The following is a 26,918-nucleotide window of genomic DNA, read 5'->3' on the forward strand; positions in this document are numbered from 1 at the left end:
GCTGCACTGAAAGTAAAGGGGCTGAATAATTTTGCACGCCCAATTTTTCAGTTTTTGATTTGTTAAAAAAGTTTGAAATATCCAATAAATGTCGTTCCACTTCATGATTGTGTCCCACTTGTTGTTGATTCTTCACAAAAAAATACAGTTTTATATCTTTATGTTTGAAGCCTGAAATGTGGCAAAAGGTCGCAAAGTTCAAGGGGGCCGAATACTTTCGCAAGGCACTGTAGCTTAGTAGAACTCCTGGTCTAAAGTAGTACACTATATATGGAACAGGGAAGTGCACTATATAGGGAATAGAGTGCCATTTGAAACCTGCCAGTGAGCCAGAGGAAGGTTGTCCACTTGTAGCCTTGTTGTCATTCTGTCTCTGCTTTGGTCAAGAAGCTCCATGTTGGCTGGAGACAGAGTTGGCTGGAGCAGAACCCAGGATACCAACCAGACTGCCCTCCTCATTAGTTATGGGTCTCCTGCTTAGGGAGCAGAACCCAGGATGCCAACCAGACTGCCCTCCTCATTAGTTATGGGTCTCCTGCTTAGGGAGCAGAACCCAGGATGCCAACCAGACTTCCCTCCTCATTAGTTCTGGGTCTCCAGCTTAGGGAGCAGAACCCAGGATACCAACCAGACTGCCCTCCTCATTAGTTCTGGGTCTCCAGCTTAGGGAGCAGAACCCAAGATACCAACCAGACTGCTCTCCTCATTAGTTATGGGTCTCCGGTTTAGGGAGCAGAACCCAGGATGCCAACCAGACTGCCCTCCTCATTAGTTCTGGGTCTCCAGCTTAGGGAGCAGAACCCAGGATGCCAACCAGACTGCCCTCCTCATTAGTTCTGGGTCTCCTGCTTAGGGAGCAGAACCCAGGATGCCAACCAGACTACCCTCCTCATTAGTTCTGGGTCTCCAGCTTTGGGAGCAGAACCCAGGATGCCAACCAGACTGCCCTCCTCATTAGTTCTGTGTCTCCAGCTTAGGGAGCAGAACCCAGGATGCCAACCAGACTGCCCTCCTCATTAGTTCTGGGTCTCCTGCTTCTTCAGGGCCAGGAGTCTTTCCCATCCACCTGAGTTTCTCCTGGCCAGGTGCTGCTTAGCAGATAGTTAGTGCATCAATGCCTTGGTAAATGTCACTGAAAAGACACAGTAACCTTCCTCCTGTCCACCCTACCCTGTTACTGTTACCCACCTGCCATCAGACCTACTCCCACCCTGCCCCGCTACCCACCCCTGCCGTCTGATCCTACCCCCAATCCCACCCCGGTCCTCCACTCCACTCACCCCTGCCGTCTGATCCTACCCCCAATCCCACCCCGGTCCTCCACTCCACTCACCCCTGCCGTCTGATCCTACCCCCAACCCCACCCCGGTCCTCCACTCACCCCTGCCGTCGGAGCTCTCGCTGGCCCTCCTGCGGTGCCTGTTGTTGGGGTTGAGCATGGTGATGTAACCACACTGGTGCTCCAGATCCACCTTCTCCCTCAGCAGCAGCAGGGCCTTGTGGACACACATGTTGGAGGAGGAGAACTCTGGGTGGGGGAGGGGGTCAGAAAGGGTTAAACTAGGTTTACGCAGAAAGATTTGTATATCAACTCTTACATGTGATACTTCTAACGTGTCACTTCTTGTAGTCAACCAAATTCAAAAGAAGAGAGGGCTTGAGAAAGTAACAGGTCTCTGATTATCAGATACTATCGTCAGTTCTGCAGGCTCAGATAGATAGCAGTGCATCAACTACAGCAGCTTGAGAACCAGCTACCTCCTTTGAGATCCTCCCGGTCAAACGGGAAGGGGACATGAACTGTCTCTCCATGACCCTGCAGCCCATGGCCCTGTGGACCCAGAGAGACTTACGTTAGAGTGTGTGTGTGTGTGGTTAAATTATATATATTTTTATTTAACCTTTATTTAACTAGGCAAGTCAGTGAAGAACACATTTTTATTTACAATGACTGGAATCGAACCAGGCTGTCTGTAGTGACGCCTCTAGCACTGAGATGTAGTACCTTAGACCACTGAACCAGGGTCTTTAGTGACGCCTCTAGCACTGAGATGTAGTACCTTAGACCACTGAACCAGGGTCTGTAGTGACGCCTCTAGCACTGAGATGTAGTACCTTAGACCGCTGAACCAGGGTCTTTAGTGACGCCTCTAGCACTGAGATGCAGAGCCTTAGACCACTGTGATACAGCCTGGAATCGAACCAGGGTCTGTAGTTATGCCTCTAGCACTGAGATGCAAAGCCTTAGACCACTGCGCCACTCGGGTGTGTATGTGTCTCTTACCTGTATGAGTACAGCGGAGTGTGTGAGGGCGTCATTGAGCATGGTCAGCACGTTAGACGAAGGTACCACACCAGGGTCGTGACCCCAGGAAGTGATCAGCAACCTGTCATAGACCTGAAACTCATACAACATATTAATCACCAGTGATCCTCACAACCAGAGAAACTGTATTTTGATGCAATAATTAGTTTACTGGAGTTTGTCTTTCTGATGACAGGTAGAAGGCTTAACAGCAAGGACCAGCGGTCTCCCAGACAGAGACAAAGCCAAGTCCTAGACTAAGACGGAAGTTTACCATTGAATTATATTTTTAGTCCAAGATAAAGATTAATGTATGTCTGTGAAACCAGTCCACAGAATATTGGACAGTTAAAACTGACCTGGAAGCAGTCTGGTAGTTTCTATAGACTGACCTGAAAGCAGTCGTCTTTTCTATAAACTGACCTGGAAGGCAGTCGTAGTTTCTATAGACTGACCTGGAAGCAGTCTGGTAGTTTCTATAGACTGACCTGGAAGCAGTCTGGTAGTTTCTATAGACTGACCTGGAAGCAGTCTGGTAGTTTCTATAGACTGACCTGGAAGCAGTCTGGTAGTTTCTATAGACTGACCTGGAAGCAGTCTGGTAGTTTCTATAGACTGACCTGGAAGCAGTCTGGTAGTTTCTATAGACTGACCTGGAAGCAGTCTGGTAGTTTCTATAGACTGACCTGGAAGCAGTCGTAGTTTCTATAGACTGACCTGGAAGCAGTCTGGTAGTTTCTATAGACTGACCTGGAAGCAATCATAGTTTCTATAGACTGACCTGGAAGCAGTCTGGTAGTTTCTATAGACTGACCTGGAAGCAATCATAGTTTCTATAGACTGACCTGGAAGCAGTCTGGTAGTTTCTATAGACTGACCTGGAAGATATCTGGTAGTTTCCGGAGCCGGGAGCCCTTCGACAGCAGCAGGGAGGGAGGACCCTGGCCCGTCACATGGTACAGATAGAGCTTGAACCAGATGGAGCTCACCTCGGGGATGGCTGGCCCAATGTGCTGCAAGGGGAACAACAATACCATTAATAAATGTATGGTTGAATAGGGACAGGAAAAAGCACATGCAACTTTAAGTACCAATACCTCAGTCTGATTAGCTGTATCCCAGCCAAGGATGGGGTCAGCTCAGTGTTCAATTCAATCCATCAACTAACAAAGTTTATTGAATTTACAAGCCTGATCCTCCCTCCTGACTGGTACTGTTCCACCCTCCTGAGTGGTACTGATCCTCCCTCCTGACTGGTACTGATCCACCCTCCTGACTGGTACTGATCCTCCCTCCTGACTGGTACTGATCCTCCCTCCTGACTGGTACTGATCCTCCCTCCTGACTGGTACTGATCCTCCCTCCTGACTGGTACTGATCCTCCCTCCTGACTGGTACTGTTCCACCCTCCTGAGTGGTACTGATCCACCCTCCTGACTGGTACTGATCCACCCTCCTGACTGGTACTGATCCTCCCTCCTGACTGGTACTGATCCACCCTCCTGACTGGTACTGATCCTCCCTCCTGACTGGTACTGATCCACCCTCCTGACTGGTACTGATCCTCCCTCCTGACTGGTACTGATCCTCCCTCCTGACTGGTACTGATCCACCCTCCTGACTGGTACTGATCCTCCCTCCTGACTGGTACTGATCCACCCTCCTGACTGGTACTGATCCACCCTCCTGACTGGTACTGATCCACCCTCCTGACTGGTACTGATCCTCCCTCCTGACTGGTACTGATCCACCCTCCTGACTGGTACTGATCCACCCTCCTGACTGGTACTGATCCTCCCTCCTGACTGGTACTGATCCACCCTCCTGACTGGTGCTGATCCACCCTCCTGACTGGTGCTGATCCTCCCTCCTGACTGGTACTGATCCTCCCTCCTGACTGGTGCTGATCCTCCCTCCTGAGTGGTACTGATCCACCCTCCTGAGTGGTACTGATCCACCCTCCTGACTGGTGCTGATCCACCCTCCTGACTGGTGCTGATCCTCCCTCCTGACTGGTACTGATCCACCCTCATGACTGGTGCTGATCCTCCCTCCTGACTGGTGCTGATCCACCCTCCTGAGTGGTACTGATCCACCCTCCTGAGTGGTACTGATCCACCCTCATGACTGGTACTGATCCTCCCTCCTGACTGGTACTGATCCACCCTCCTGACTGGTACTGATCCACCCTCATGACTGGTACTGATCCACCCTCATGACTGGTACTGATCCACCACGGCAACATGTCCTGTTAGTCAGAGAGACAGGATTGGCCACATGTCCTGTTAGTCAGAGAGACAGGATTGGCAACATGTCCTGCTAGTCAGAGAGACAGGCTCGGCAACATGTCCTGTTAGTCAGAGAGACAGGCTCGGCCACACAACACCTGTGTGTGTGTCTCTATGTGTGTGTCTCTATGTGTGTGTGTCTCTATGTGTGTGTCTCTATGTGTGTGTCTCTATGTGTGTGCACGCGGGCACGCACTGGTCAGCGTGCACTGAGATTGATCCAACCCAGACTACAGGGCTGGGGAGAGAGGCACACAACACAAGTTAGCCTGTAGTTGTATAGGACACACACACATAGATCCAGACACACACACACACACACACACACACACACACACATTACATACACACACAACAGGCTCTAGTCAGAGACAGAGGAGCAGCCAGCATTGCCCGGGGTGGTGAGAGGAGGGGCTGTGAAGAGGGACCAGTGTGTACCTGAGGCGTGCAGCTGCTGATAGGTCGTATCTCGTTGCTGAGCGGTGCCATGGAGACCAGTAGTTTGTAGTTCTTGTTGAGGACACGGCTGCAGGTGGCCTGGTCTAGACCCAGCAGACTCTCACAGCGGAGCATATCCAGGGGGAGGCCTGGGGGGGTCAATCACACACGGACCAATTACACACGGACCAATCAGATGCAGCAGACTCTCACAGTGGAGCATGTCCAGGGGGAGGCCTGGGGGGGTCAATCACACACACGGACCAATCAGATGCAGCAGACTCTCACAGCGGAGCAAGGCCTGGGGGGGATCAATTACACACGGATCAATCACACACGGACAAATCAGTTCCAGCAGACTCTCACAGCAGAGCGAGGCCTGGGGGGGGTCAATGACACACGGACCAATCAGATGCAGCAGACTCTCACAGCGGAACGAGGCCTGGGGGGGGTCAATGACACACGGACCAATCAGATGCAGCAGACTCTCACAGCAGAGCAAGGCCTGGGGGGGGGGGGTCAATCACACACGGACCAATCAGATGCAGCAGACTCTCACAGCAGAGCAAGGCCTGGGGGGGGTCAATCACACACAGATCAATCACACACGGATCAATCAGATGCAGCAGACTCTCACAGCGGAGCGAGGCCTGGGGGGGGGTCAATCACACACGGACCAATCAGATGCAGCAGACTCTCACAGCAGAGCGAGGCCTGGGGGGGGTCAATTACACACGGACCAATCAGATGCAGCAGACTCTCACAGCGGAGCGAGGCCTGGGGGGGGGGGGGGGGGGTCAATGACACACGGACCAATCAGTTCCAGCAAATCAAATCAAATCAAATGTATTTACATAGCCCTTCGTACATCAGCTGATATCTCAAAGTTCTGTACAGAAACCCAGCCTAAAACCCCAAACAGCAAGCAATACAGGTGTAGAAGCACGGTGGCTAGGAAAAACTCTCTAGAAAGGCCAAAACCTAGGAAGAAACCTAGAGAGGAACCAGGCTATGTGGGGTGGCCAGTCCTCTTCTGGCTGTGCCGGGTGGAGATTATAACAGAACATGGCCAAGATGTTCAAATGTTCATAAATGACCAGCATGGTCGAATAATAATAAGTCAGAACAGTTTAAACTGGAGCAGCAGCACGGTCAGGTGGACTGGGGACAGCAAGGAGTCATCATGTCAGGTATTCCTGGGGCATGGTCCTAGGGCTCAGGTCCTCCGAGAGAGAGAAAGAAAGAGAGAATTAGAGAGAGCATATGTGGGATGGCCAGTCCTCTTCTGGCTGTGCCGGGTGGAGATTATAACAGAACATGGCCAAGATGTTCAAATGTTCATAAATGACCAGCATGGTCGAATAATAATAAGGCAGAACAGACTCTCACAGCAGAGCGAGGCCTGGGGGGGGGGTCAATGACACACGGACCAATCAGATGCAGCAGACACTCACAGCGGAGCGAGGCCTGGGGTGGGGTCAATCACACACGGACCAATCAGATGCAGCAGACTCTCACAGCGGAGCGAGGCCTGGGGGGGGGTCAATGACACACGGACCAATCAGATGCAGCAGACTCTCACAGCAGAGCAAGGCCTGGGGGGGGGGTCAATGACACACGGACCAATCAGATGCAGCAGACTCTCACAGCGGAGCGAGGCCTGGGGGGGGTCAATCACACACAGATCAATCAGATGCAGCAGACTCTCACAGCGGAGCGAGGCCTGGGGGGGGGGTCAATGACACACGGACCAATCAGTTCCAGCAGACTCTCACAGCGGAGCAAGGCCTGGGGGGGATCAATTACACACAGATCAATCACACACGGACCAATCAGATCCAGCAGACTCTCACAGCAGAGCGAGGCCTGGGGGGGGTCAATTACACACGGATCAATCAGATGCAGCAGACTCTCACAGCAGAGCAAGGCCTGGGGGGGGGTCAATCACACACAGATCAATCAGATGCAGCAGACTCTCACAGCGGAGAGAGGCCTGGGGGGGGGGTCAATCACACACGGACCAATCAGATCCAGCAGACTCTCACAGCAGAGCGAGGCCTGGGGGGTTCAATGACACACGGACCAATCAGATGCAGCAGACTCTCACAGCGGAGCGAGACCTGGGGGGGGTCAATCACACACGGACCAATCAGATGCAGCAGACTCTCACAGCAGAGCTAGGCCTGGGGACCGAGGATGGGGACCGAGGACAGGTTGGGTGGGGACCGAAGAGAGGTTGGGTGGGGACCGAGGAGAGGTTGGGTGGGGACCGAGGAGAGGTTGGGTGGGGACCGAGGAGAGGTTGGGTGGGGGCCGAGGAGAAGTTGGGTGGGGACCGAGGAGAGGTTGGATGGGGACCGAGGAGAGGTTGGATGGGGACCGAGGAGAGGTTGGGTGGGGACCGAGGAGAGGTTGGGTGGGGACCGAGGAGAGGTTGGGTGGGGACCGAGGAGAGGTTGGGTGGGGACCGAGGAGAGGTTGGATGGGGACGGACCGAGGAGAGGTTGGATGGGGACGGACCGAGGAGAGGTTGGATGGGGACGGACCGAGGAGAGGTTGGATGGGGACGGACCGAGGAGAGGTTGGATGGGGACGGACCGAGGAGAGGTTGGATGGGGACGGACCGAGGAGAGGTTGGATGGGGACGGACCGAGGAGAGGTGGGATGGGGACGGACCGAGGAGAGGGTGGGTGGGGACAGAGGAGAGGGTGGGTGGGGATCGAGGGGAGGTTGGGTGGGGACCGAGGAGAGGTTGTATGGGGACCGAGGAGAGGTTGGGTGGGGACCGAGGAGAGGTTGGATGGGGACTGAGGAGAGGTTGGGTGGGGACCGAGGAGAGGTTGGATGGGGACTGAGGAGAGGTTGGGTGGGGACCGAGGAGAGGTTGGATGGGGACTGAGGAGAGGGGGAATGGGGACTGAGGAGAGGGGGAATGGGGACTGAGGAGAGGGGGAATGGGTTATCATTTCATTGATTGTTTTTGTTACCTTCCCACTCTAAAGAATGATTTTTTAAAACGGAAAGTTGTTAAAAAAATAAAATAAAGGTCAGAGTGTGTGTCTCTACGTTCCTTCTGAATTCAGAGTGTGTGTCTCTACGTTCCTTCTGAATTCAGAGTGTGTGTCTCTACGTTCATTCTGAATTCAGAGTGTGTGTCTCTACGTTCATTCTGAATTCAGAGTGTGTGTCTCTACATTCATTCTGAATTCAGAGTGTGTGTCTCTACATTCATTCTGAATTCAGAGTGTGTGTCTCTACGTTCATTCTGAATTCAGAGTGTGTGTGTCTACGTTCATTCTGAATTCAGAGTGTGTGTCTCTACATTCATTCTGAATTCAGAGTGTGTGTCTCTACGTTCATTCTGAATTCAGAGTGTGTGTCTCTACGTTCATTCTGAATTCAGAGTGTGTGTCTCTTCGTTCCTTCTGAATTCAGAGTGTGTGTCTCTACGTTCATTCTGAATTCAGAGTGTGTGTCTCTACGTTCCTTCTGAATTCAGAGTGTGTGTCTACGTTCATTCTGAATTCAGAGTGTGTGTCTCTACGTTCCTTCTGAATTCAGAGTGTGTGTCTCAAAAAGCACCACAAAAAACACTAAAACCAAAACAACACTTAGACAGGATGTTAAAGCTACTAACTACTTACAGACAGGATGTTAAAGCTACTAACTACTTACAGACAGGATGTTAAAGCTACTAACTACTTACAGACAAGCTGTTAAAGCTACTAACTACTTACAGGCAGGATGTTAAAGCTACTAACTAATTACATGTTAAATCTACTAACAAGTTAAATCTACTAACTACTTACATGTTAACGCTACTAATTACTTGCACACTGAATATCAATATCTCACAACTTTTAACTACAACTTTCATTTTTAATTCCAACTACTTTTAATAATAAGAGTTATTTCTTCCTAAATAAAGGAAGAGACTGTAAGTTGTGTTGTTAGTTACCGTTGTTAGGCAGGTCTGGGCCCTGGTCGGTGGTTAGTTCCTTGTTGTAGCGGAGAAACAGGATGGTGTTCCTGAGGGTCAGAGCGTGGTCAAAATACCTCTGGGCCTCGCCCTCTGCTGTGCTCTCTACCTGAGGGAGGGAGGGGGAGAGAGACAGAGAGAGAGGGGTTAGTAACATGGTCAAAATACCTCTGGGCCTCGCCCTCCGGCGTGCTCTCTACCTGAGGGAGGGAGGGGGAGAGAGACAGAGAGAGAGAGAGAGGTTAGTAACATGGTCAAAATACCTCTGGGCCTCACCCTCTGCTGTGCTCTCTACCTGAGGGAGGGAGGGGGAGAGAGACAGAGAGAGAGGGGTTAGTAACATGGTCAAAATACCTCTGGGCCTCGCCCTCCGGCGTGCTCTCTACCTGAGGGAGGGAGGGGAGAGAGAGAGGGGTTAGTAACATGGTCAAAATACCTCTGGGCCTCGCCCTCCGTCGTGCTCTCTACCTGAGGGAGGAGAGAGAGAGAGAGAGAGAGAGAGAGAGAGAGAGAGAGAGAGAGGGGTTAGTAACATGGTCAAAATACCTCTGGGCCTCGCCCACCGGCATGCTCTCTACCTGAGGGAGGGAGGGGGAGAGAGACAGAGAGAGAGGGGTTAGTAACATGGTCAAAATACTTCTGGGCCTCGCCCTCTGCTGTGCTCTCTACCTGAGGGAGGGAGGGGGAGAGAGACAGAGAGAGAGAGAGAGGTTAGTAACATGGTCAAAATACCTCTGGGCCTCACCCTCTGCTGTGCTCTCTACCTGAGGGAGGGGGGGGGAGAGAGAGAGAGAGACAGACAGATATGTTCGTACCTGTGCTCTCTTCCTGATTGACAACAAGACAACTCTCAACAACAACCCTGTCAAAAGATTGGGCTGGTGTGTGTGCAGTTATGTCTTAAATACTGTTGTGTGTGTGTATGCATGCCTGTGTATGCGTTCCTGTGAGTGTGTTGTGTATGCATGCCTGTGTATGCGTTCCTGTGAGTGTGTTGTGTATGCATGCCTGTGTATGCGTTCCTGTGAGTGTGTTGTGTATGCATGCCTGTGTATGCGTTCCTGTGAGTGTGTTGTGTATGCATGCCTGTGTATGCGTTCCTGTGAGTGTGTTGTGTATGCATGCCTGTGTATGCGTTCCTGTGAGTGTGTTGTGTATGCATGCCTGTGTATGCGTTCCTGTGAGTGTGTTGTGTATGCATGCCTGTGTATGCGTTCCTGTGAGTGTGTTGTGTATGCATGCCTGTGTATGCGTTCCTGTGAGTGTGTTGTGTATGCATGCCTGTGTATGCGTTCCTGTGAGTGTGTTGTGTATTTAAGGCGGCCATATTACGTTGTCTCCCGCTTTACAGCCCCTCTGTTAGTTCACATAAAGCCTATTAAGACGCACACAGACACACAGCTTACTTTATCCAGCTCCATCAGAAAGCTGTCCAGGGTCTCGTCTGACAGCTTCCCCACCTCAAACATGGTGACCGCATGGCTCTTCAGGTTCTGAGGGGGAGAGCAGAGACATAGTTTAGTATCCTCAAACTCAACTCTGGACCTTGAAGCCAGTCCCACTGCTATGTTTTCATCGTTCCCCTCTAATCAGGGACTGATTTAGACTTGGGATACCAGGTGGGTGATTCCCCTCTAATCAGGGACTGATTTAGACCTGGGACACCAGGTGGGTGATTCCCCTGTAATCAGGGACTGATTTAGACCTGGGACACCAGGTGGGTGATTCCCCTCTAATCAGCGACTGATTTAGACCTGGGACACCAGGTAGGTGATTCCCCTCTAATCAGGGACTGATTTAGACCTGGGACACCAGGTGGGTGATTCCCCTCTAATCAGGGCCTGATTTAGACCTGGGACACCAGGTGGGTGATTCCCCTCTAATCAGGGCCTGATTTAGACCTGGGACACCAGGTGGGTGATTCCCCTCTAATCAGGGCCTGATTTAGACCTGGGACACCAGGTAGGTGATTCCCCTCTAATCAGGGACTGATTTAAACCTGGGACACCAGGTATGGTGATTCCCCTCTAATCAGGGACTGATTTAAACCTGGGACACCAGGTGGGTGATTCCCCTCTAATCAGGGACTGATTTAGACCTGGGACACCAGGTGGGTGATTCCCCTCTAATCAGGGACTGATTTAGACCTGGGACACCAGGTGGGTGATTCCCCTCTAATCAGGGACTGATTTAGACCTGGGACACCAGGTGGGTGATTCCCCTCTAATCAGGGACTGATTTAAACCTGGGACACCAGGTGGGTGATTCCCCTCTAATCAGGGACTGATTTAGACCTGGGACACCAGGTGGGTGATTCCCCTCTAATCAGGGACTGATTTAGACCTGGGACACCAGGTGGGTGATTCCCCTCTAATCAGGGACTGATTTAGACCTGGGACACCAGGTGGGTGATTCCCCTCTAGTCAGGGACTGATTTAGACCTGGGACACCAGGTGGGTGATGGGGAATGGGGACTGATTTAGGGGATAGAGGGGCTCCAGTCCCCTGGTAGGGTATGAATACCCCTCTGTAGGGGATAGAGGGGCTCCAGTCCCCTGGTAGGGTAAGATATGAATACCCCTCTGTAGGGGATAGAGGGGCTCCAGTCCCCTGGTAGGGTAAGAGATGAATACCCCTCTGTAGGGGATAGAGGGGCTCCAGTCCCCTGGTAGGGTATGAATACCCCTAATACTACTACATCTAACACTACTACATCTAACACTACATGAACGAGAGTAACACAGCTCTACGTATTTTACTGGTTTGTGACCCAATTACTCTGTTGTTAGGAAGGATCAGAATCAGCACTGTGGGGGGATATGTGCCTTTGTTAGACCGAACATTGCATACAACGTCAGATTGGATTTAATCGCTGATCTGGAGAATGTCTGGCTGGATATCTGCTTTCCCAAAACCAAAACCGATTTGTTGGGGGTGTGTTACAAGCCGCCCAATCAGAATGCATTCTATGAAGGTCTTGAAATTGTGTTGTCAAACTGTAATGATTCTCTGGTGAAGGAAATCATTCCGTTAGGAGATTTCAATACTGAAGTTTGCAAAAGAGTCGAGTAATAGTCTATGGAATCAGGGATAATTTAAAACAATTTGCAGAAAGAAGATTTTGAAAGATATATTGAAGTCACAGAACTGTTAGAATCAGAGGACTCACTGGAGAATAATAATTTAAAAAATCATGAGAAAGGTGGTGAGGGTTAGGGGTCAGGGTTCAGAGGTTAGGGGACGTACTGGAGAGAGGTTCCCCATCATGAGGAAGGCGGTGAGGGTGGAGTCAAACAGGAAGGCGATCCTCTTGGTGGGTGGGGCAGCAGGACCAGGGTTACTCAGGCTGCTCACACTGGTGTTGTCTAACACACAGAGAGAGAGAAGAACTCATAATCCCATGATGCTGTGGATTGGAATGTACTGTTTTGCAAGACAACAACCTTAATACAGCACAGGCTACAGCCGCCCTACGTAGGGGGGTACTACTCAGGGGGATACTACTCTGGGGGGGGATACTACTCTGGGGGGAGATACTACTCTGGGGGGGGGGATACTACTCTGGGGGGGGGGATACTACTCTGGGGGGAGATACTACTCTATGGGGATACTACTCTGGGGGGGATACTACTCTGGGGGGGGGATACTACTCTGGGGGGGGATACTACTCTGGGGGGGGATACTACTCTGGGGGGGGATACTACTCTGGGGGGGGATACTACTCTGGGGGGGATACTACTCTGGGGGGATACTACTCTGGGGGGGGATACTACTCTGGGGGGAGATACTACTCTGGGGGGGATACTACTCTGGGGGGGATACTACTCTGGGGGGGGATACTACTCTGGGGGGGGATACTACTCTGGGGGGGATACTACCCTGGGGGGGGGGACTACTCAGAGTAGTATCCCCCCCAGAGTAGTATCCCCCCCAGAGTAGTATCCCCCCCAGAGTAGTATCTCCCCCCAGAGTAGTACCCCCCCTCAGAGATGTACCCCCCCCTCAGAGATGTACCCCCCCCCCCCCCCTACTCAAGGGGATACAACACAAAGGTTATTTTGGGCAGCCTGGGCCAAAGCCAGGGCTTGTGGTGAGCTTTGGGTGGTAACAGTGGAGACTCTCACCTTGGTCATCCAGGCTGGTGGTGTCTGTGTCTGTAGCCGAAGATCCAGCCTCCATCACAGGACTCCCCTGTTCCCACGACAGCAGCATCTGTTTGGGATCCACTGTGCCCCTGGGACAGGGGGTGGTAAACCCCACACATACATTACACTGGGGCTGTGTGTATGTGTGTGCATTAGGGGGCTGTGTCTTAGTAGTGTGTGTGTGTGTGTGTGTGTGTGTGCGCATTAGGGGGCTGGGTCTTAGTAGTGTGTGTGTGTGTGTGTGTGTGTGTGTGTGTGTGCATTAGGGGGCTGGGTCTTAGTAGTGTGTGTGTGTGTGTGTGTGCGCGCGTATTAGGGGGCTGTGTCTTAGTAGTGTGTGTGTGTGTGTGTGTGTGTGTGTGTGCGTGCATTAGGGGGCTGTGTCTTAGTAGTGTGTGTGTGTGTGTGTGTGTGTGTGTGTGTACGTGCATTAGGGGGCTGTGTCTTAGTAGTGTGTGTGTGTGTGTGTGTGTGTGTGTGTGTGTGTGTGTGTGTGTGTGTGTGTGTGTGTGCGTGCATTAGGGGGCTGTGTCTTAGTAGTGTGTGTGTGTGTGTGTGTGTGTGTGTGTGTGTGTGTGTGTGTGTGTGTGTGTGTGTGTGTATTAGGGGGCTGTGTCTTAGTAGTGTGGGTGTGATTTCTTAAAGTGCTTCACATTACTGTAATCTGGTCTTGTATTGTGTCGTGCTTCATTTCCCCGTTGGTTTGGAGCTGCTTCCCTTTCACTCAGTCAACTTCAGTACAACATACAATGGGCAGAAGTGCTCTCGAGACTTCGGTTGAACGATCTACAATCACGCCCCGACAAGGCAAATTAAATCCACGCCTCGCTGGAAGCCCGCCTTCCACAGGTGATAACCCAGCTAGCACATAACGTTCTGAGAACCATATGTTTCTTAGAGCTTGGTGAGAGCGGGGCATGCAACCTTCCCACAACGTTCTGGGAATGGTTCAGGATACCCAGCTAGCACTTAACGTTCTGAGAACCATATGTTTCTTAGAGCTTGGTGAGAGCGTGGCATGCAACCTTCCCGCAACGTTCTGGGAATGGTTCAGGATACCCAGCTAGCACTTAATGTTCTGAGAACCATATGTTTCTTAGAGCTTGGTGAGAGCGTGGCATGCAACCTTCCCGCAACGTTCTGGGAATGGTTCAGGATACCCAGCTAGCACTTAATGTTCTGAGAACCATATGTTTCTTAGGTGGGAATGTCAGTACTTCAGCATGTTTTCTACAGGTCTCCTCATGGTTCTAAGTCATGTTCTCAGAACATTAAGAAAACGTTCCATAAAAAAACACAAAAAAATCATTACTAACTTTCAAAGAACGTTATAAGAATGTTATTTAAAAACATACGCTGAGTATACAACAACACTTGCTTTTTACATGACATAGAATGACCAGGTGAAAGCTAGGATCCCTTATTGGTGTCACCTGTTAAATCCACTTCAATCAGTGTAGATGAAGAAGAGGAGACAGGTTAAAGATGAAGGGGAGGAGACAGGTTAAAGAAGGATTTTTAAGTTTTGAGACATTGTTTGTGTTTGTGTGCCATTCAGAGGGTGAATGAGAAAGACAAAAGATTGAAGTGCCTTTGAACGGGGTAAGGTAGTAGGTGTCAGGCGCACCGGTTTGAGTGCATCAAGAACCAGTGGTGGAAATGACTTTAAACTAAAAATACTTTAAAGTACTACTTAAGTAGTCTTTGGGGGGTATCTGTACTTTACAATTTATATTTTTGTCAACCTCTACTTCACTACATTCCTAAAGAAACAAATGTACTTTTTCCCCGACACCCAAAAGTACTCGCTGCATTTTGACAGGAAAATTGTCCAATTCACACACTTATCAAGAGAACATCCCTGCTCATTCCTGAGAACATGCCTGCTCATCCCTGCTCATCCCTGAGAACATCCCTGCTCATCCCTGAGAACATCCCTGCTCATCCCTGAGAACATCCCTGCTCATCCCTGAGAACATCCCTGCTCATCCCTGAGAACATCCCTGCTCATCCCTGAGAACATCCCTGCTCATCCCTGAGAACATCCCTGCTCATCCCTGAGAACATCCCTGCTCATCCCTGAGAACATCCCTGCTCATCCCTGAGAACATCCCTGCTCATCCCTGAGAACATCCCTGAGAACATCCCTGCTCATCCCTGAGAACATCCCTGCTTATCCCTGAGAACATCCCTGCTCATCCCTGCTCATCCCTGAGAACATCCCTGCTCATCCCTGAGAACATCCCTGCTCATCCCTGAGAACATCCCTGCTCATCCCTGAGAACATCCCTGCTCATCTCTGAGAACATCCCTGCTCATCCCTGAGAACATCCCTGCTCATCCCTGAGAACATCCCTGCTCATCCCTGAGAACATCCCTGCTCATCCCTGAGAACATCCCTGCTCATCCCTGAGAACATCCCTGCTCATCCCTGAGAACATCCCTGCTCATCCCTGAGAACATCCCTGCTCATCCCTGAGAACATCCCTGCTCATCCCTGAGAACATCCCTGCTCATCCCTGAGAACATCCCTGCTCATCCCTGCTCATCCCTGAGAACATCCCTGCTCATCCCTGAGAACATCCCTGCTCATCCCTGAGAACATCCCTGCTCATCCCTGAGAACATCCCTGCTCATCCCTGAGAACATCCCTGCTCATCCCTGAGAACATCCCTGCTCATCCCTGAGAACATCCCTGCTCATCCCTGCTCATCCCTGAGAACATCCCTGCTCATCCCTGAGAACATCCCTGCTCATCCCTGCTCATCCCTGAGAACATCCCTGCTCATCCCTGAGAACATCCCTGCTCATCCCTGAGAACATCCCTGCTTATCCCTGAGAACATCCCTGCTCATCCCTGCTCATCCCTGAGAACATCCCTGCTCATCCCTGAGAACATCCCTGCTCATCCCTGAGAACATCCCTGCTCATCCCTGAGAACATCCCTGCTCATCTCTGAGAACATCCCTGCTCATCCCTGAGAACATCCCTGCTCATCCCTGAGAACATCCCTGCTCATCCCTGAGAACATCCCTGCTCATCCCTGAGAACATCCCTGCTCATCCCTGAGAACATCCCTGCTCATCCCTGAGAACATCCCTGCTCATCCCTGAGAACATCCCTGCTCATCCCTGAGAACATCCCTGCTCATCCCTGAGAACATCCCTGCTCATCCCTGAGAACATCCCTGCTCATCCCTGCTCATCCCTGAGAACATCCCTGCTCATCCCTGAGAACATCCCTGCTCATCCCTGAGAACATCCCTGCTCATCCCTGAGAACATCCCTGCTCATCCCTGAGAACATCCCTGCTTATCCCTGAGAACATCCCTGCTCATCCCTGCTCATCCCTGAGAACATCCCTGCTCATCCCTGAGAACATCCCTGCTCATCCCTGAGAACATCCCTGCTCATCCCTGAGAACATCCCTGCTCATCCCTGAGAACATCCCTGCTCATCCCTGAGAACATCCCTGCTCATCCCTGAGAACATCCCTGCTCATCCCTGAGAACATCCCTGCTCATCCCTGCTCATCCCTGCTCATCCCTGCTCATCCCTGCTCATCCCTGAGAACATCCCTGCTCATCCCTACTGCCTTTGACCTGGCGGAATCATTAAACACAAATGCTTTGTTTGTAAATGATGTCTGAGTGTTGGAGTGTGACCCATTTAGGTACATACAAGTGTCTTATATCGGTTGAAAGCTTAAATTCTTGTTAATCTAACTGCGCTGTCCGATTTACAGTGAAAACATGCCATGCGATTGTTTGAGGACGGCGCCACACATCAAAATATTTTTCCACCGGCACAGGTTTAAAAAAATTCACAAAAAGAGATTCACTTAATTTTTGAAAATCTTCCTCTGATTTGTCATCCAATGGGTCCCAGCTATAACATGCAGTGTTGTTTTGATAGATAAAATCCTTCTTTATATCCCGAAAAGTCAGTTTAGTTGGCGCCATCGATTTGAGTAACCCACTTGTTCAACTTGCAGAGAAAGGAATCCAAAAATCTACCGCTAAACTTTGTTAAAACAAGTCAAATTACGTTTCTATTGACTACTCAGATACCCAAAAATGTAACCAAACTATAATATTTATTACAGAAATAAGTATGTTCAATAGGAAACCGATATTAGCAGGTGCGTCTTGTCTTCATCGCACGCCCAAACACGAATTTCCAAGAGTGTGTCCTTCTACTAAAACTCATATTTCTTATTAGTTTTGGAAGGTACAAGCCTGAAACCATGACCATAGACTGCTGACACCCTGTGGAAGCCATAGGAATTGCATCCTGGCAGCTAGAATTCATTATGCCCCTATTCTTTCCATTGGAAGAGCATTGGCTCTCCAGAAGAAGAAAAAAAATTCTGGTTGGTTTTTGGATGTTTGGATGTTCTCCTACCATATCTATTGTGTTATATTCTCCTACATTATTTCTACAAACTTTAACGTGTTTTCTTTCCAATGGTACCAATTATACTGGGTGACTTTCACTTTGAAGTATGACAATTGAGAACTTTTCCCACCACTGTCAAGAACTGCAGCGCTGCTGGGTTTTTCATGCTCAACAGTTTCCTGTGTGTATCAACAATGGTCCCCCACCCTGAGGACATTAAGCCAACTTGACACAACTATTGGAAGCATTGGAGTCAACATGGGTCAGCATCCCTGTGGAATGCTTTTGACACCTTGTAGATGCACCAATGAACTGAGGCTTTGTTCCCAGAACCAATAGTAAACCAAAAACATTTCCGGTTACCGGAATGCATTTTACCACCTAAAGCGAGTGAGCCTCATTGTGACAACAGTACCCACAGCTGTCCAATTAGGGCACCTCATTGATCACCAGAGCCCTGGTACCCAGAGTGGGCCAGATTTTAGGCAAATCTTGGCACATAAACACTGTTTTTTCAACCCTGAGTTCCACAGTGTCCCATAATCAGTCTCTTTATAAGAAACCAGGGGCTGTCTGACTTCATCTCAGCACATTCCATTTCTGGGTCTCGAGCTAGACACCCTTGCGTAACGCACTTCTCTACCCCACGGAGGAGGGGTTCCGGGTCTGCTTAGCCAAATTTCGTCCTGGTCACAGTGTGTTTTCACCAGTGCCTACCCCTACTGGGGATGATGTCTTATGTGATGGAAGTTGTTCCCCTGGGGCTATTGTTGATACAGCACTTCCAGCGCAGAGTGCTAGCCACTCACCTGATATAGTGGTATAGTAGTATAGTGATATAGTAGTGTAGTGATATAGTAGTATAGTGATATAGTGTTGTAGTAGTATAGTGATATAGTAGTAGGGTGATATAGTAGTGTAGTGATATAGTAGTATAGTGATATAGTGTTGTAGTAGTATAGTGATATAGTAGTAGGGTGATATAGTAGTGTAGTGATATAGTAGTATAGTGATATAGTGTTGTACTAGTATAGTGATATAGTAGTGTAGTGATATCGTAGTATAGTGATATAGTGTTGTAGTAGCATAGTGATATAGTAGTCTAGTAGTACAGTGATATAGTGATGTAGTAGTATAGTAGTGCAGTGATATAGTGTTGTAGTAGTATAGTGATATAGTAGTGTAGTGATATAGTAGTGTAGTGATATAGCAGTATAGTGATATAGTAGTATAGTGATATAGTAGTATAGTGATATAGTAGTATTGTGATACAGTGTTGTAGTAGTATAGTGATATAGTGTTGTAGTGGTATAGTAGCACAGTGATACAGTAGTATAGTGATATAGTGTTGTAGTAGTATAGTAGTGCAGTGATATAGTGTTGTAGTAGTATAGTAGTGCAGTGATAGTGTTGTAGTAGTATAGTAGTGCAATGATATAGTGTTATAATAGTATAGTAGTGCAGTGATATAGTGTTGTAGTAGTATAGTAGTGCAGTGATATAGTGTTGTAGTAGTATAGTAGTGCAGTGATAGTGTTGTAGTAGTATAGTAGTGCAATGATATAGTGTTATAGTAGTATAGTAGTGCAGTGATATAGTAGTGTGGTGATATAGTGTTGTAGTGGTATAGTGACATAGTAGTGTGGTGATATAGTGTTGTAGTGGTATAGTGATATAGTAGTGTGGTGGTATAGTAGCACAGTGATACAGTAGTATAGTGATACAGTGTTGTAGTGGTATAGTAGTGCAGTGATATAGTGTTGTAGTAGTATAGTAGTGCAGTGATATAGTGTTGTAGTAGTATAGTAGTGCAGTGATATAGTGTTGTAGTAGTCTAGTAGTGCAGTGATACAGTAGTATAGTGATATAGTGTTGTAGTAGTATAGTAGTGCAGTGATATAGTGTTGTAGTAGTATAGTAGTGCAGTGATATAGTGTTGTAGTGGTATAGTAGCACAGTGATACAGTAGTATAGTGATATAGTGTTGTAGTAGTATAGTAGTGCAGTGATATAGTGTTGTAGTAGTATAGTAGTGTGGTGATAGTGTTGTAGTAGTATAGTAGTGCAGTGATAGTGTTGTAGTAGTATAGTAGTGCAGTGATAGTGTTGTAGTAGTCTAGTAGTGCAGTGATATAGTGTTGTAGTAGTCTAGTAGTGCAGTGATATAGTGTTGTAGTAGTATAGTAGTGCAGTGATATAGTGTTGTAGTAGTATAGTAGTGTGGTGATAGTGTTGTAGTAGTATAGTAGTGCAGTGATAGTGTTGTAGTATAGTCGTGCAGTGATATAGTGTTGTAGTATAGTAGTGCAGTGATATAGTGTTGTAGTAGTATAGTAGTGCAGTGATATAGTGTTGTAGTATAGTAGTGCAGTGATATAGTGTTGTAGTAGTATAGTAGTACAGTGATAGTGTTGTAGTATAGTAGTGTAGTGATATAGTGTTGTAGTAGTATAGTAGTGCAGTGATATAGTGTTGTAGTAGTATAGTAGTGCAGTGATATAGTGTTGTAGTGGTATAGTAGCACAGTGATACAGTAGTATAGTGATATAGTGTTGTAGTAGTATAGTAGTGCAGTGATATAGTGTTGTAGTAGTATAGTAGTGCAGTGATAGTGTTGTAGTAGTATAGTAGTGCAGTGATAGTGTTGTAGTAGTATAGTAGTGCAGTGATATAGTGTTGTAGTGGTATAGTAGCACAGTGATACAGTAGTATAGTGATATAGTGTTGTAGTAGTATAGTAGTGCAGTGATATAGTGTTGTAGTAGTATAGTAGTGCAGTGATAGTGTTGTAGTAGTATAGTAGTGCAGTGATAGTGTTGTAGTAGTATAGTAGTGCAGTGATATAGTGTTGTAGTAGTATAGTAGTGCAGTGATATAGTGGTGTAGTAGTATAGTAGTGCAGTGATAGTGTTGTAGTAGTATAGTAGTGCAGTGATAGTGTTGTAGTAGTATAGTAGTGCAGTGATAGTGTTGTAGTAGTATAGTAGTGCAGTGATATATTGTTGTAGTAGTCTAGTAGTGCAGTGATAGTGTTGTAGTAGTATAGTAGTGCAGTGATAGTGTTGTAGTAGTATAGTAGTGCAGTGATAGTGTTGTAGTAGTATAGTAGTGCAGTGATATAGTGTTGTAGTAGTATAGTAGTGCAGTGATAGTGTTGTAGTATAGTAGTGCAGTGATAGTGTTGTAGTAGTATAGTAGTGCAGTGATAGTGTTGTAGTATAGTAGTGCAGTGATAGTGTTGTAGTAGTCTAGTAGTGCAGTGATAGTGTTGTAGTAGTATAGTAGTGCAGTGATAGTGTTGTAGTATAGTAGTGCAGTGATACAGTGTTGTAGTAGTATAGTAGTGCAGTGATATAGTGTTGTAGTAGTATAGTAGTGCAGTGATATAGTGTTGTAGTAGTATAGTAGTGCAGTGATAGTGTTGTAGTAGTATAGTAGTGCAGTGATAGTGTTGTAGTATAGTAGTGCAGTGATATAGTGTTGTAGTAGTATAGTAGTGCAGTGATAGTGTTGTAGTAGTATAGTAGTGCAGTGATAGTGTTGTAGTATAGTAGTGCAGTGATAGTGTTGTAGTAGTCTAGTAGTGCAGTGATAGTGTTGTAGTAGTATAGTAGTGCAGTGATATAGTGTTGTTGTAGTATAGTAGTGCAGTGATATAGTGTTGTAGTAGTCTAGTAGTGCAGTGATATAGTGTTGTAGTAGTATAGTAGTGCAGTGATAGTGTTGTAGTATAGTAGTGCAGTGATAGTGTTGTAGTAGTCTAGTAGTGCAGTGATAGTGTTGTAGTAGTATAGTAGTGCAGTGATATAGTGTTGTAGTAGTCTAGTAGTGCAGTGATAGTGTTGTAGTAGTCTAGTAGTGCAGTGATATAGTGTTGTAGTATAGTAGTGCAGTGATAGTGTTGTAGTAGTCTAGTAGTGCAGTGATATAGTGTTGTAGTAGTATAGTAGTGCAGTGATATAGTAGTATAGTGATATAGTGTTGTAGTAGTATAGTAGTGCAGTGATATAGTGTTGTTGTAGTATAGTAGTGTAGTGATATAGTGTTGTAGTAGTATAGTAGTGCAGTGATATAGTGTTGTAGTAGTATAGTAGTGCAGTGATATAGTGTTGTAGTATAGTAGTGCAGTGATAGTGTTGTAGTAGTATAGTAGTGCAGTGATAGTGTTGTAGTGTTGTAGTAGTATAGTGATATAGTGTTGTAGTAGTATAGTGATATAGTGTTGTAGTGGTATAGTAGCACAGTGATACAGTAGTATAGTGATACAGTGTTGTAGTAGTATAGTAGTGCAGTGATATAGTGTCGTAGTAGTATAGTGATATAGTAGTATAGTGATATAGTAGTATAGTGATATAGTAGTATAGTGGTATGGTAGTATAGTGATATAGTAGTATAGTGATATAGTAGTATAGTGATATAGTAGTATTGTGATACAGTGTTGTAGTAGTATAGTGATATAGTGTTGTAGTGGTATAGTAGCACAGTGATACAGTAGTATAGTGATACAGTGTTGTAGTAGTATAGTAGTGCAGTGATATAGTGTCGTAGTAGTATAGTGATATAGTAGTATAGTGATATAGTAGTATAGTGGTATAGTAGTATAGTGATATAGTAGTATAGTGATATAGTAGTATAGTGATATAGTAGTATTGTGATACAGTGTTGTAGTAGTATAGTGATATAGTGTTGTAGTGGTATAGTAGCACAGTGATACAGTAGTATAGTGATATAGTGTTGTAGTAGTATAGTAGTGCAGTGATATAGTGTTGTAGTAGTATAGTAGTGCAGTGATATAGTAGTGTGGTGATATAGTGTTGTAGTGGTATAGTAGCACAGTGATACAGTAGTATAGTGATATAGTGTTGTAGTAGTATAGTAGTGCAGTGATATAGTGTTGTAGTAGTATAGTAGTGCAGTGATATAGTGTTATAGTAGTATAGTAGTGCAGTGATATAGTAGTGTGGTGATATAGTGTTGTAGTGGTATAGTGATATAGTAGTGTGGTGGTATAGTAGCACAGTGATACAGTAGTATAGTGATACAGTGTTGTAGTAGTATAGTAGTGCAGTGATATAGTGTTGTAGTAGTATAGTAGTGCAGTGATATAGTGTTGTAGTAGTATAGTAGTGCAGTGATATAGTGTTGTAGTAGTATAGTAGTGCAGTGATAGTGTTGTAGTAGTATAGTAGTGCAGTGATATAGTGTTGTAGTAGTATAGTAGTGCAGTGATATAGTAGTGTGGTGATATAGTGGTATTGAAGACGTACTTCAGTCTGTTGACAGAGGGGGCAGTCTTCCATGTGGGGTGGAGCTGCTCTGAGCTGAACGAGCTTCCTTTCTTCAGGGCAAAACCCAGGCGACAGTACATAGACACAGCATTCTGAGAGAGGGAGGGGAGAGGGGAAAGAGAGTGTGGGTGAGAGAGGGGGAGAGGAAGAGGAGAAAGAGAGAGAGAAAGAGGGAGAGAGAGAACATAACATAGTGCACAGCCAGAAGCAGCCTTTTCCTAATCAATGGTATGCCATGAGGGTCAAACAGAACGTTGTCAGCCAAGTTAGAATCCATTGGCTGCTGATTTGTTCTGCTCCTCCGACTGACCTCTCAATGTAAAGACAATCTCCTGGTCGGTCAGACCACCTTCACACCAACAAATCATTATCAAGCACTGCAGCAATTTATTGTGAATCACCCTGCATCATTATGGTCACACAGAAAATAATAAAAGCTGTGGAAAAAGTTTCCTGCAGCTAACAACTAAAAGTTAATTGCTGTAGGAAATTCTCACTGACATCAAAATGTCTGTTTTTGAGAGAGAGAGAGCAAGAGCGAGAGACAGAGAGAGACAGAGAGAGAGATACTGAGGGAGAGAGAGAGAGATATTGAGGGAGAGAGAGAGAGAGAGAGATATTGAGGGAGAGATATAATGAGGGAGAGAGAGAGAGATATTGAGGGAGAGAGATAATGAGGGAGAGAGAGAGAAAATGGCAGCCCTAGGAAATTAGGCCAGACATGATGACGACTGAAGCACTAATTCAACTCCAGACAGTTTGCCGTCTGTCTGTGGCTGTGCCATGGGATGCAGTCAACTGATCTTACAGTGTGTGTGTGTGTGTGTGTGTGTGTGTGTGTGTGCGTGTGTGTGTTAATACCGTTGACCTGCATCCCGGGAATTCCCGACCAAGCTTCTTCCTCGATTCCCAAGAAAAATTATGATGTGTCCCGTGAACCAATAAAATAGAGATTTTATGTAGAACATGAACGTGTGAATAGCTGCATGAAACAGACATATCAACTCTCTGGCTTCATTCATACATTAGACCAGTCATATAACAACGCAAGCAGCCTACCATATTGAGCCTACTGCATCTCCACTACTACCCACGGTGCTGCATCTCCACCACTACCCACGGTGCTGCATCTCCACTACTACCCACGGTGCTGCATCTCCACCACCACTGACGGTGCTGCATCTCCACCACCACTGACGGTGCTGCATCTCCACCACCACTGACGGTGCTGCATCTCCACCACTACCCACGGTGCTGCATCTCCACCACTACCCACGGTGCTGCATCTCCACCACTACCCACGGTGCTGCATCTCCACTACTACCGACGGAGCTACATCTCCACTACCACCCACGGTGCTGCATCTCCACCACCACTGACGGTGCTGCATCTCCACCACTACCCACGGTGCTGCATCTCCACCACTACCCACGGTGCTGTATCTCCACTACTACCCACGGTCCTGCATCTTCATTACTACCCACGGTCCTGCATCTCCACCACCACTGACGGTGCTGCATCTCCACCACCACTGACGGTGCTGCATCTCCACCACTACCCACGGTGCTGCATCTCCACCACTACCCACGGTCCTGCATCTCCACTACCAACCACGGTGATGCATCTCCACCACTACCAAAGGTGCTGCATCTCCACCACTACCCACAGTGCTGCATCTCCACCAATACCCACGGTGCTGCATCTCCACCACTACCCACGGTGCTGCATCTCCACCACTACCCACGGTGCTGCATCTCCCCCACTACCCACGGTGCTGCATCTCCACCACTACCCACGGTGCTGCATCTCCACCACTACCCACGGTGCTGCATCTCCACCACTACCCACGGTGCTGCATCTCCACCACTACCCACGGTGCTGCATCTCCACCACTACCCACGGTGCTGCATCTCCACAACTACCCACGGTGCTGCATCTCCACAACTACCCACGGTGCTGCATCTCCACAACTACCCACGGTGCTGCATCTCCACTACCACCGACGGTACTGCATCTCCACCACCACCCATGGTGCTGCATCTCCACCACCACCCACGGTGATGCATCTCCACCACCACCGACGGTGCTGCATCTCCACCACTACCCACGGTGCTGCATCTCCACAACTACCCACGGTGCTGCATCTCCACTACTACCCACGGTGCTGCATCTCCACTACCACCGACGGTGCTGCATCTCCACTACCACCCACGGTGCTGCATCTCCACCACCACCCACGGTGCTGCATCTCCACCACCACCGACGGTGCTGCATCTCCACCACTACCCACGGTGCTGCATCTCCACCACTACCCACGGTGCTGCATCTCCACTACTACCCACGGTGCTGCATCTCCACTACTACCCACGGTGCTGCATCTCCACTACTACCCACGGTCCTGCATCTCCACTACTACCCACGGTCCTGCATCTCCACTACTACCGACGGTGCTACATCTCCACTACTACCCAGGATGCTGCATCTCCACTACTACCCAGGATGCTGCATCTCCACTACTACCCACGGTCCTGCATCTGCACTACTACCCAGGATGCTGCATCTCCACTACTACCCAGGATGCTGCATCTCCACTACTACCCAGGATGCTGCATCTCCACTACTACCCAGGATGCTGCATCTCCACTACTACCCACGGTCGTGCATCTCCACTACTACCCATGGCACTGCATCTCCACTACTAGCCACGGTGCTGCATCTCCATTACTACCCACGGTGCTGCATCTCCATTACTACCCACGGTGCTGTATCTCCACTACTACCAACAGTGCTGCATCTCCACTACTACCCACGGTGCTTAATCTCCACTACTACCCACGGTGCTTAATCTCCACTACTACCCACGGTGCTTAATCTCCACTACTACCCACGGTGCTGCATCTCCACCAGTACCCAGGGTGGAGCATCTCCACTACTACCCAGGGTGGAGCATCTCCACTACTACCCACGGCGCTGCATCTCCACTACTACCCACGGTGCTGCATCTCCACCAGTACCCACGGTGCTGCATCTCCACCAGTACCCACGGTGCTGCATCTCCACTACTACCCGACCCATTCAATGGACCATCCATTAATTAACCTATTAAAACTACAGCACCAGGTGTTGACAGGACCCATTCAATGGACCATCCATTAATGAACCTATTAAAACTACAGCGCCAGGTGTTGACAGGACCCATTCAATGGACCATCCATTAATTAACCTATTAAAACTACAGCGCCAGGTGTTGACAGGACCCATTCAATGGACCATCCATTAATTAACCTATTAAAACTACAGCGCCAGGTGTTGACAGGACCCATTCAATGGACCATCCATTAATTAACCTATTAAAACTACAGCACCAGGTGTTGACAGGACCCATTCAATGGACCATCCATTAATTAACCTATTAAAACTACAGCACCAGGTGTTGACAGGACCCATTCAATGGACCATCCATTAATTAACCTATTAAAACTACAGCACCAGGTGTTGACAGGACCCATTCAATGGACCATCCATTAATTAACCCACTTTAAACTACAGCGCCAGGTGTTGACAGGACCCATTCAATGGACCATCCATTAATTAACTTATTAAAACTACAGCACCAGGTGTTGACAGGACCCATTCAATGGACCATCCATTAATTAACCTATTAAAACTACAGCACCAGGTGTTCACAGGACCCATTCAATGGACCATCCATTAATTAACCCACTTTAAACTACAGCGCCAGGTGTTGACAGGACCCATTCAATGGACCATCCATTAATTAACCTATTAAAACTACAGCACCAGGTGTTGACAGGACCCATTCAATGGACCATCCATTAATTAACCTATTAAAACTACAGCACCAGGTGTTGACAGGACCCATTCAATGGACCATCCATTAATTAACCCACTTTAAACTACAGCGCCAGGTGTTGACAGGACCCATTCAATGGACCATCCATTAATTAACTTATTAAAACTACAGCGCCAGGTGTTGACAGGACCCATTCAATGGACCATCCATTAATTAACCTATTAAAACTACAGCACCAGGTGTTCACAGGACCCATTCAATGGA

The 26,918-nt window shown here is 47.9% G+C and overlaps 1 protein-coding gene across 3 annotated transcripts in view; it reads right to left on the reverse strand.

The window, feature by feature from the left end:
• Positions 1-26,918, reverse strand: part of LOC110496907 (protein FAM91A1) — a 91,521-nt gene that overhangs the window by 27,632 nt on the left and 36,971 nt on the right. For 2 of the 3 annotated variants that reach the window (XM_036953635.2, XM_090206851.1), the window contains 10 exons: positions 22,820-22,932; positions 13,135-13,244; positions 12,257-12,375; positions 10,417-10,503; positions 8,990-9,119; positions 5,032-5,180; positions 3,184-3,318; positions 2,285-2,398; positions 1,759-1,831; positions 1,382-1,528 (listed from right to left, as the gene is read on the reverse strand). In XM_036953635.2, coding sequence (XP_036809530.1) covers positions 1,382-1,528; positions 1,759-1,831; positions 2,285-2,398; positions 3,184-3,318; positions 5,032-5,180; positions 8,990-9,119; positions 10,417-10,503; positions 12,257-12,375; positions 13,135-13,244; positions 22,820-22,932 — 1,177 coding nt within the window. Of the gene's footprint in view, positions 1-1,381; positions 1,529-1,758; positions 1,832-2,284; positions 2,399-3,183; positions 3,319-4,234; positions 4,554-5,031; positions 5,181-8,989; positions 9,120-10,416; positions 10,504-12,256; positions 12,376-13,134; positions 13,245-22,819; positions 22,933-26,918 lie in introns of those variants that run through there. The other variant, XM_090206852.1, reaches the window with a different exon arrangement.

Source organism: Oncorhynchus mykiss, chromosome 18, assembly GCF_057628025.1.
Source record: "Oncorhynchus mykiss isolate SJ-2025 chromosome 18, ASM5762802v1, whole genome shotgun sequence".
Lineage (NCBI taxonomy): Eukaryota > Metazoa > Chordata > Actinopteri > Salmoniformes > Salmonidae > Oncorhynchus > Oncorhynchus mykiss.